The sequence below is a fragment of the Suricata suricatta genome, chromosome 1 (assembly GCF_006229205.1).
Source record: "Suricata suricatta isolate VVHF042 chromosome 1, meerkat_22Aug2017_6uvM2_HiC, whole genome shotgun sequence".
Classification (NCBI taxonomy): Eukaryota; Metazoa; Chordata; class Mammalia; order Carnivora; family Herpestidae; genus Suricata; species Suricata suricatta.
In genome coordinates, this window is record NC_043700.1 from 96,748,249 (window position 1) to 96,760,094 (window position 11,846).

The 11,846-nt window shown below is 40.3% G+C and overlaps 1 protein-coding gene across 1 annotated transcript in view; it reads left to right on the forward strand.

The window, feature by feature from the left end:
* ANXA5 (annexin A5) overlaps nt 1-8,139 on the forward strand; it is a 23,717-nt gene extending 15,578 nt beyond the window's left edge. The window contains exons 4-8 of the mRNA XM_029951189.1: nt 2,629-2,722; nt 4,091-4,186; nt 5,728-5,786; nt 5,999-6,121; nt 7,606-8,139. Of these exons, the coding sequence (XP_029807049.1) occupies nt 2,629-2,722; nt 4,091-4,186; nt 5,728-5,786; nt 5,999-6,121; nt 7,606-7,668 (435 nt within the window). The 3' untranslated portion in view covers nt 7,669-8,139. The remainder of the gene's footprint in view (nt 1-2,628; nt 2,723-4,090; nt 4,187-5,727; nt 5,787-5,998; nt 6,122-7,605) is intronic.
* The last annotated feature ends 3,707 nt before the right edge of the window (nt 8,140-11,846 follow it).

Consider the following 11,846-nt stretch of genomic DNA (forward strand, 5'->3'; position numbering starts at 1 on the left):
CCTTCTAATTTCTGTATAAGTCTAATTACATGAAACAGAAGTTGGTGTTTTGGTTTTTTACTTTGCTTTTCTGTTTGGAGTGTCATTGTAAGTACTGTATTGTAAATGATGGAAAATAACTGCATATGTTAAAAAAATATGAAACTTTATAAAGTAAAAAAATAAATAAATAAAATTAAAAAAAAAAGAAGAAGAGATTAGGATCTCACAGATAAGGACAAGGACCAGGTCTCTTTGACTCCCAAACTTCTACTTTATGCTGAACCAGACGTTATCAACTGAGCTAAACTGTAAAGCCCACTCTGAGGGAGGAGGGGGGATGAGGAGGTGTGAGGGTCCCTCTTCCAGAGCAGCTCCATGGGTATTCACCATCCTCATTTAGAAGAAAGGACTCTTAACAGTCAAACAAGACAAAACCAAAACTTAAAAACATTGTTCCATATGAAGATGATTATTACTGCATATGATTTATTTAGTCATTTTAGAATACATACTGATTTAAAACATAATTCTCTTAAGAAAATTAAGAGCTTCTAGGTTTTAGGAAAAATTTTTAAATGTTTATTTATTTTGGAGAGAGAGAGCGAGAGCGAGAAGGGGAGGAGAGGAGAGAGAGAGGGAGACACAGAATCCGCAGCAGGCTCCAGGCTCTGAGCTGTCAGCACAGAGCCAGATGCAGGGCTTGAATTCACAATCCATGAGATCATGACCTGAGATGAAGTCAGACACTTAACCGAGTGAGCCACCCAAGTACCCCAAGAGATTGTAGCTTAAAACAGCCATTTTGCAAATTATTTCCATATTAACAGGCTTAACTCTGGAATACTTACTAGAGAAAATTTCTAGAAATCTGGAATGGTTGTTCAGAAACGAGTACTTCAGTAGTGCTTCCAGGATTATACACAATATACCCCCTCTTTTAGGTGTCAGATTCTTATCTATGTGTAGAAAACGTTTTAGAGGTAGTAACTAATATCTTCAGGATATTGGCATTCATGGTAATTTTTTCTTATATATGTCTTTTTCTTTTGTTTTATAAAATTTCTCAGCAAACATGAGTTACTTTTGTAACTAGATTTAAGAGTTATTTTAAGACAGGTCTGTGATGCCATGGTGTAGTTCTAAAGTTTGGATACTTGCACAACGTTCATAATAACTCTTTTCAGTTTTGAAGAACATACTCGCATGACCAGAGTTGGTATTATTTATTTTTATAATTAAAATAAATCCTTTTCAAAATTGAGTGTAATGATGTGACTAATTTTTCAAAATTCCCTGGCAATATAACAAAAAATAGATCATTCTCATCATAATCTACATTCTTAAACACTCTATGATCAAAATTTCTACATGTAAACACATGCTATGATCTCATCACCTTCTGTTCTTATGTTGTTTGCCACTTGTGACCATAAAGGCATCTCCTAGTAGCAGGCTTAGCAAATTGCATTTGTCTTGGCTTAAAGGTAGACTTACCTGGAAATGAGTAAAAGGATAGTATAGACATTTTAAAGGTTGATTCACTGGGCTTTAATAAATTATCCACATCTCAATAGGAATAAAGTTTAGTGATGTTTATATATAATTTTATTTTTTTAGCAATTATATGAATACTAAAAAACATATTCTCAGGCACTTGAGTGACTCAGTTAAGCATCCAACTTCTGTTCAGGTCATGATCTCACAGTCCATGGGTTCAAGCCCCACGTCAGGCTCTGTGCTGACAGCCTGCTTCAGATTCTGTGTCTCCCTCTCTCTGTCCCTCCCCTACTCCCTCTCTGCTTCTGTTTCTCAAAATAAAGGCATTAAAAAATTTTTTTTAAACACATATTCTCAATTTAAGAAGTAAATTGGGACACTCAAACTAGTCAACAAGTATATGTTAATTGCCTGCTGTATACCAGGCATTGTGATATACCTAAATCTTTTAAAAAATCATTGTGATCTTTTATTTTTATTTTATTTTTAATGTATGTTTATTTATTTTTGAGAGAGAGAGAATCAGAGAATCCCCAGCAGGCCACATACTTTCAGTGCAGAGCCTGACGTGGGGCTTGAACTCATGAATGGTGAGCTCATGACCTCAGCTGAAATCAAGAGTCAGATGCTTAACTGACTGAGCCACCTGGGCACCCCCATTGTGATCTTTTAGAAATGTGAAAATTCTTTGTAGCTAGTTTTGGTTAAACTGCAGCTGAAAAGAGAAAATAATGGAGTTTATTTTTTATCATGTGTTCATGAACAGCTGCCGAGTAAGCAAACAGAAAATGTAGACGGTTTAGCTCCTAGTTAAATTCTTCCCCAGCCCGTAGGTGGATGTGTCAGGAGTGAGGCGATCAGAAATTTCTACCAACCACACCGTTGCCCCTGAAAGGCGGCTCTATGGTAGACATTTTGGGAATGTTTGACCTTGCCCCGTTGTTGTCCTGATCGCTCTTGAATCATGAATCGGTAGCGGGGTTCATTGGCTCCAGAGCAACTCCACACTCACCCTACTGAGTTTATGAGACAGAAAAGTATACAGTGGTGAATCTTGCACGTTAATGTACAGGGAGTAAAACAGGATGATTCAGAACCTGGAAATGACATGGAGGAATGAGGTACTAATTGAGGTTGAAATTTTTACAGGCTTTGTTTCAAGCTGGAGAACTGAAATGGGGGACAGATGAAGAAAAGTTTATCACCATCTTTGGAACACGAAGTGTGTCTCATTTGAGAAGGGGTGAGTGAAAAAAAAATGTGTATGGTACAGGTGCTCTGGTTAATTTTGAAAGTACAGGAGCCAGTGTGCCAAAATATGTACTATCTGACAGGCACTTACTGAGTGAATCCGTTTTTTTTATTTCTTCCTTTTGGTAACCGCAAGAAAGCTCATCATTCTCTTTGCTGCTATCGTAGTGTTCACAGAACTAGAGATTCTTAGTGCCTCCCTTTGCTATCAGAGGATGACAAGGGAGCTAGGCTTCTAGATCATTCCTCTCAGTCACGAATAACTGAGCTGTGGCTCACTTCAGGTATTTCCTCCTGAGTACTGGTACGCATGACCTCAGCGCTAGATATTCATCCGTCCTTGTGGTATCAGGTGGGAATCCGTTCAGTGGCAAATGACAGGAAACCTTACTAATCGGGGCTTTAAAAATGGGCATTTCTGTAGGTAACATTCCTTGGCTGGTGTGGCAGGACCTCGGCTCTTTTTGTTTTTCTGCACCACTGTCCTTGATATTTTAGGGTTTTCTTTCTCATAATCTGTACCTCACTGTCACAGGATGGCTACTGAAGCTCCACATTTATCGGCTTTAATAACAAGAAGAAAGGGACAAATTAATCATATCTGTTTATCACTTTTTCTTTTTAACTTTTTTTTTTCCAGTGTTTATTTTTGAGAGACAGAGAGACAGAGCATGAGCAGGGAAGGGGCAGAGAGAAAGGGGACTGAGGATTTGAGGCAGGTTCTGTGCTGATGATGTGGGGCTCGGACTTAGGAACCATGAGATCATGACCCAAGTCTAAGTCAGATGCTTAACTGGCAGCCACCCAGGCGCCACTGTTTATCACTTTTTTTTCTAAATTTACTTTTAATTTTCTTTATGTTTTTATTTTATTTTTGAAAGGGAGAGAGAAACAGAGTGTGAGCAGGGGAGGGGAATGGAGAGACGGAGGCACAGAATCTGAAGCAGGCTCCAGGCTCTGAGCTGTCAGCACGGGGCCTGATGTGGGGCTCGAACTCACAGACTGTGAGGTCATTACCTGAGCTGAAGTCAGATGCTTAACTGACTGAACTACCCATGTGGTCCTGTTTATCACTTTATAATAAGGAAAGAAAGGTTTCTCAGAATCCTCTATAGCAAATTTACCTTTGGGTCTCATTGGCTATAACTAGTAAGTAGAGGCCAGGAAATCAGTGAACAGAGAATATTTATAATCCATTGTTTAGGGCTTGGCATATTGAGGGTCTCCAACAAAGTTGGAGTTCTGTCAGTAAGGAAAAAGGGGAGAATTGTGTTCAGTAGGACAATACCTTACACTAAATATCTTCTTTCCTTGCAAAATGATCCTTACATGATTAAGCAATTATTTTCCTTTTTTATAGTGTTTGATAAATACATGACTATATCAGGATTTCAAATTGAGGAAACCATTGACCGAGAGACTTCTGGTAATTTGGAGCAACTACTCCTTGCTGTTGGTAAGTACTTTTACAATGTATATAAAATTTATGGTGTTAAGAGCTAATAAAGCATTTTATTCAATTGAAGGTGTATCTGAAAATAATCACTTCTTTCTTTATTAAAAGAAGGGCTTGTGATATTTGGGTGAAGCAAACGCCCCAATTTCCAATTCAATGTCTGTTTTGATGTTGGGAAAGAATCTGGCTAGTTCATCTAATCTTGTGGAAATACTGAAACAATTGTTTAAAAGTCATTTTGAAGCTGCATTAAACATACTACTGTTCTATTATGAATCTGAAGCATGAGCACTATCTCAGAGGCTTGTAATATTTTGGATCCTTGTGGAATTTTAGTATTCTTTTGAATACTGTCCTCACAGCTTTGAGGCTGACCGAAAAATTGACATCTGAGTTATAGAAAGTATCTTTTGTATGATGGAAGATAGAATAATGGCTGTTTACAGATTAATTTGGAAATTTATTTCCGCTAAATATTCAGAATGATCTGGGAAAATTGGAGAACTAGGTTTGTGCAGTTTGTTGTAGTAGTATATACTCCCCAAACCAGGGAGAATCTAGTTTGTGAGTTCCCAGTGGCCCTAGTTTTCACATGAGTTTAGAGTGAACATGTCTGCTGTTTGTCCTGAGTATTTGGCATTGAGCTCAAGTTCTGTGCTGTCTTCTGGAGAAGAAGCTAACAATGTTCATGGACCACCACTAATGGCAGCGTTTGATTTGACTTCCACAGTTAATGAATTTTACTAGAAAATTTTCAGATAGCCTCTTCTTAATTACAATACACTTAAAATAATGACATTTTTAGTCACTGGTGGCTGTTTTGTTTGAATGTTGGAAAAGAGAATAACTCCACTACCCCCAGTTCATGGACTGTTATTTCTGTATATTAAGGAGTTTTCATATGGACAGTTTCTGAAGCTGAGCCGACTCAGGTCTGAGCAGCCCTGACACAAGTAGATACATGCATGTTCAGGGAAGGTACTCTTTTTCTCTTACCAGTTTATCTGGGTGTTTCTACTGAATTAGGCAAGTCTCATGCTGCTCTATGTAAATCATGGATATTAAAGAATATGGAGAGAATATCTAGGGTAAGTTTATAGAAAGATAGTCCAAGATTTGTCAAAAACTAGATAGAGTGGCTACCTTGTGTTATTTGCTTGAATGCGTTGGATTGACAACTTCTAGGATGTTTGTATAATTTACTGACAATGAAGAAAGTTGTGGTATAACAGCCCAGGCCACCCAAACTGCGATAGCAGAATGGTACTCATACAACAAAGGGAATTGAAAGTCTCACATGCCCTGCCCTGCATACCTTTTTATGTAGAACTCAGAACTTTAAGGAAATCCCAGTCCAGTTTCCAAGAAAATACTTGGCGAATAAGGAGATCAGATCAGTTTGCAAATGAGCAGTTTTTCAGCCTGTGTTACTTTTATATTTGTAAAAAAGCAGAGCCATAAGCATGAAGCAACTTTTGATTTTTAGTTACTTCTTTTCCTATGAGAATAGCATCTGATCATTGTGTAATGTATTTCCTTAGTGAAATCGATCCGAAGCATACCTGCCTATCTTGCAGAAACCCTCTATTATGCTATGAAGGTAAGTGCATCCCGTGAGTCTTCTATCTAATTAATTTATCTTTCTTGTTATATTTGTGTATTATTATGATTTAAATAATAGACTTTGGGTATTTCTTATTCCCCTTAAAACATGCTACCAGATTGTTTTACTTTATTGATTCATCCTAATTCAGGGGGTTTGACCATATTTGACACTTTTGAAAAATGTGCCTCTCTTTTTCCTTTTTAAAGGGAGCCGGGACAGATGATCACACCCTCATCAGAGTCATGGTGTCCAGGAGCGAGATTGATTTGTTTAACATTAGGAAGGAGTTCAGGAAGAATTTTGCCACCTCTCTTTATTCCATGATTAAGGTAGTACAATCTTTCTTTAAATTATGTTGAGAAATCCAGAGCAGACCAATAGATAGCATGTAAGACATGGATGAGAGAACCCAGTTCTTGCTTAAGTTTTCAGTTCTAGTCATGTGAATAGAGCTGTGACTTATAAAACTTGGCACAGTGTTTCCTAAAGTAGAGATGATAGCTCCCAAGTGAAAGATTGGCTCTTGGAAAGGCCTGAGGCTTGAGCCTAGAGGCATTATTTAGTAGTGGTGACAGATGACTCAACAAACCAACCCCTGTCCCTGATGATAATGTGTTTGTTCTTTCTCTCTTTTATTAGTTCCAGCTTTCTTTATTAGTTCCTTCTTCCTCCCATATCAGACTTTCCTTTCTTTATTGTCTGTTATCAGCTTGTCTATGGTATTGGTTCAGAGTTCAGGAAAGAACCAACCTAAAGAGCTTAGGTATTACTACCATTTTTATCCCGTTAAAAGCAAGGGAGACTGTGGCCTATATTTAAATATGGCTTAAGACCTTTTGCTTTCTTTTCTTTCTTTTTTTCTTCCCTCTTTTCACTTTTTCTTCTTTCTTTTGATAAAGGGGAAAATGGGGCATATGCAAAGCAGGATCTCAACTGAACAAGCTTTGAACTTATTAGCATGTGTGTGGGGGGGTATGTGTGTGATGTGTGGTGTGTGGTATGTGTGTGATGTGTGGTGTGTGGTATGTGTGTGGTGTGTGTGCGCGTGTGGGGGGTATGTGTGTGATGTCTGTGGTGTGGGTGCGTGCGCGTGTGTGTGTGTGTGTGGGGGGGGTGTGGATGGCTCGAAGGGCCCTGGAGAGCTCTAGCTCGCATTCACTCTGAGTTTGAAACACTAATTTATCCTACCTGTCTGTATATGAGATAAGCAGAGGTCAAGCTTACCTGCTTCTCTGTCTTTGAAAGAAAAGCATAATAGCCACACAGCCCCAGGATTACCTCCCTTAGCCAGGCACGTAGTATATGACAGAAACGCAGCTTAGGGGTGCCTGGGTGGCTCAGTCGGTTAAGCCTGACTTCGGCTCAGGTCATGATCTCACAGTTTGTGAGTTCAAACCCTGTGTCCGGCTCTGTGCTGACTGCTCAAAGCCTGGAGCCTGCTTGGGATTCTGTGTTTCCCTCTCTCTGCCCCTCTCCCACTCACACTCTGTGTCTCTCTCTCTCTCTCTCTCTCAAAAATAAATGAACATAAAAAAAAGGAAAGAAACTTAGAAGTTTAGAAAGCTTGATTTAAATATCATTGAAAAATCTTCCTTGTTCTCTGTGTTACTAGAGTGTTACTAAAATTAGAAGGTTAAACATAAGTTACTTTGGTAGGACACTCCTGGGATAGCATTCCTGATGTGAAAGTCACATACACAGAGATTATCCACTTGGGAGAAAAGTCCTATGAATAAAACTTTTTGCCAGACATTTAGTTTTTTCTTCAGCTTCTATGACTCATGATGCTTAATAGAGTACATTTGGGTTTCAGGGTGATACGTCTGGGGACTATAAGAAAGCCCTCTTGCTGTTGTGTGGAGGAGAGGATGACTGAGGTGCCAGCCGGAGAGAGACCCCTGCGCCTTGCCTCCCACTGCCACCACGGCCTTCCTTCACATCTCGCTGCACTTTCTGTATGCCAGTGCTTGACACATTGCCTTATTCAGACTAGCGTGCTAATGACCAAAACATACATGTTGCAGAAGAAAAATAGAGGTGCTTCTTTCTGATGTTCAGTTAAGATCTTTCTCTTTGTTTATTGTAGTACTGAAATGTACTTATGTTACTAAGTCTAACGTCTGGATCATTTATATTTTCTTTTAAAAGATGAGACTGCTTTTAGCCTTTTTAAAAAACTTCATTTATATTAAATTGATAACCGTATTTCCTTAATCGGAACTTTAGCCTTGAAATTATGAACTCCTGGAAGTGTTATTAATCAAGTTTGCTACCAAATTAAACCTGAAAAATTATAGTGGTTGCATTCAAAAGATTAATGAAAAATAAACATTTCCTTCCTCCTGGATGATGTGTTTGTGTTCAGAAAATGTTTTTAAATATCATTTTGACTTGAGTATGGTTGGTACAGTGTTACATCATTTCAGGTGTACAGCTTGGGACTCAGCAACTCTATGTCAGCTGTGCTCAGCACATGGCGCTACCACTGTAGCCATAGAACACTTACAGGACCAGTGACTGTATTCCCCACGCTGTGCCTTTGATGCCTATGACTGTTTCATTCCATCACTGGAGGTCTGTGTCTCCCTCTCCCCTTCGCCCATTTTGCCCATCCTTCTACCCTTCTCCTTTCTGGTAACCATCAGTTCGTTCTCTGTACTTAAAGGTCTGGTGGTGCTTTTTGTTTGTTTATTCATTTGTTATTTAGGTTCCACATATGAGGAAAATCGTATTGTATTTGTCTTTCTCTGTCTGACCTATTTCACTGAGCATAATATCATTAACAATATCTTTTTTTAAGCTAGTCATTGACAGTGGTATCAACTGACAACTGAATTTGCAGTTGACTTTTGGGTGATAAACGTGAACTGCAACTCTATCCCTCTGCGTGTGGAATGAGGGAGAGGTTGAAGGGGTCTCTGGTTGATTTGTAGCATATTTATTTGGGCATCAGTTAAGGTGAAGCTTATGATACTAGTTGCTTAGTAGAAAAGCTATTTTAAAACAGCCTAAAAATTAAAAAAACAAATAAAATAAAACAACCTAAAAATTCAGAGCACTACTTTGCTCTTTCCTATTATTAACTTGTTTTTCCTATTTTCATCTGCTACCTTCTTTGAGCTAAAAAACCAAACAAAATCTGTTAGAAAGAAGCAGTTTCTTTCTTTCTTCTAATATTTACCTTTCAGTTTTCTGCTTTCAGACTGCTTCTTGAATTGGTGTCAGTTTCCTTTTTCCATTTTTTAAAAGCATGTGAATACTAGTAATAAGACATTTTGATACGTGGACTGATCTCCCTTTGAAAATTTTTAAGTAGTAATTTGTTCTTGTTGCAACCTTGGCTGCTAATCAGAATAACCACGGAACCTTAAATATATGTACATATAACATTGCTTTTTTTTTTTTTAAGCTCCAAAAGCAATTCTGACGCAGAGCCAAGTTGAGAATCAATTGCCCACATATCTTTTCCAGTTTTATTATGATATAGTTGACATATATCACTGTGTAAGTTTAAAGTATACAGCATAGTGAATTGACTTACATATATTGCAAACAAATTACTACAGTACATTTAGTTAACATCATCTCATGTAAGTTTAAAAAAAAGTTTTTTTCTTGGTGATAACTCTTAGGACCTGTCTCTTAAGTTTCAAGTATGCCAGCTCAGAGTGTTAAGTGTTGTACGTTATATCCCCAGTATTTATATATCTTATAACTAGAAGTGTGTGCCTTTTGACCACTTACCACTTTCATCCAATTACCCCATTCCCCATCCCCCACCTCTGGTAACCACAAATCTGATCTCTTTTTCTATAACTTCATGTTTTTTTGTTGTCTTTTTTTGGATTCCACAAGTGCAGTCATCGAGTATTTATCTTTTCTCTGACTTATTTCACTTAGCATAATGTCCTCAAGTTTCATTTGTGTTGTCCCAGATGACAAGATTTCCTGCTATTTCCTTCTTTTCTATGGCTGAATAATAGTGTGTTGTCTGTATATATACATATCACATTTTCCTTATCCGTTCATCCACTGATGGAAATTAGGTTGCTTCTGTGTCTTGGCTATTTGTAAATAATGCTGCAATGAACATGGACTTGTCTCTCATGCCTTTGTAATTTTTCAGGCAGCCTGCTTTTATTCTTAGTGGTTTCCAGGAGGTGAAGGTGTGTCAGGACCTTTTGGTATCCTAAAGCTGGGGGGTCTCAGTTCCCATTACCTAGATTCAGGGTAATGGGAAACCAGATTCTCAGGCAGAAGCTTGTAAAGCATGTAAAAATCCCCTTTTTGGGTAGGGCTGAGAGGTGGGCATTCCTGTTTGCTTTCTCTGCACTGAGTCCTAGGGTTATGGCCAGTTAAGAACTGTTTCTTAGTTTGGTACTATCTCACTGAACTGGTAAACAGAGCCCACCAGGCCTCCAGAGCCAGGCTATCAAGGGATGTGTCCTCTGGCAGCAGTCACTAAAACCAGCGAACTGTTTCACGTACACAAACTCCTTAGAGAGACGCTAGCAACCTGGAGTGGGCAGAGGGAAGGGATGAAGATGGCACCTGCCAGTCTCCCTGGTTTGCGGAGAGGACTGTAGTCAGCTTCTAGGTGTATTTTTTTTTAAAAATCAGAATCCTACCCCCTGAGTTGCTCAGCTGGTTAAGTGGCTCAGGTCTGATCTCAAGGTTCCTGAGTTTGAGTCCCCTGTTGAGCTCTGTGCTGACAGCTCAGAGCCTGGAGCTTGCTTGGGTTTCTGTGTCTCCCTCTCTCTGCCCCTCCCCCACTCATACTCTGTCTCTCTGTCTCTCAACAATAAACATTAAAAACAAACAACAACAACAACAAAAAAGAAGCCTACCCCTTAGGCCCCAGCTATGAAGATAAGGTAATAGGCCTCTTTCACAAAAGACTGGGCACTATTCAGTCTGCTGTCTCTGTGCTATGCCCTGGGGTGGGTAGCTGGTTAAGAACTATTTCTCCATTTGTAACAGTCCCTCAGGACTTGTGAGCGCAAGCCATCCAGATGACCTGAGCCAGGTAATCAGGAGGTGTCCCCTGGGAGGCAGCTGTAAAAGTCAGACAGTGCACAGTCTCCCGCCCAGGAGCACCAGTGAACCACAGCAAGGCAGGGGAGCTGCAATGATAGTGTCCATTGGCCTCTGTCAGTGGCGAGCACTTCAGCAGCCCCCTAGGTGTGTGCTAAACCAGAAGCCCCTCGGGTGGAAACTCTAAGGCAGGAGAGCCTTTTGTTAGGGTCTCCTTAATAAAAAGATGGGGGATGTATTTCAGTCTAGTGTCTCCGCCTTTCGGTGTGGTAGCCAGCCGTGCACCATCACTCCCTTTGTCCCGGTCCCCTGGGACCCACGAATGCAAGCCCTGCTGGCCCCTAGAGCCAGGTGACCAAAGGGTGTCTCCTGGGTGGCAGCCTTATAAGCAGGTACCAGATGTGTGCAAGTCCTCTCTGTGGGACACTGGTGATCTGGGTCACACCGAGGGAGAGTGAGAAGACTGGTCTTTGGAGAGGATTACAGTCAGCCCTCAGGGTGGGTGTTTAATTGCAAGCCAGCTCCTCAGGCTGAAGCCTTGATAATAAGCCAATAGACCTCTTCTCAGTCTAGGCTCTCCAGTCTGTCGCCTCTCTCCTGTACCCTGGGCGCGGTTCCCAGTAAGGACGCCTCTGTTTCTTACAGCCCATTGGGATCTGTGAGCATAAGCTCTGCTATCCACCAGAGCCAGGTGAACTAGGGGTTTCCTCTGGGTGACAAAGCAAAATTCGGGGCTCCACGTGAGTGTACGAGTGTCTTTCTGGGAGTTACTGGTGACTGGAGTGAGGCAGAGGGAGAGCACAGGTGTCCATATTTGGAGACTGTTTCCGTGGTTCCCTAGGTGTGTGTCCAATTAGATCCCTGCCCCTCCATCCCGCTGCTTTAAGGTAAGTGAATAGGCCTCTTTCACAGAAAGTCTGGGTGCCTTTCAGTTGACTGCCTCTGCTCTGGGCCCTGGGATGGATGAGTCCACATGAGCCCTTGAAGAAGTGTGTCTCAGTTCGCTGAACCTTGTGGGTC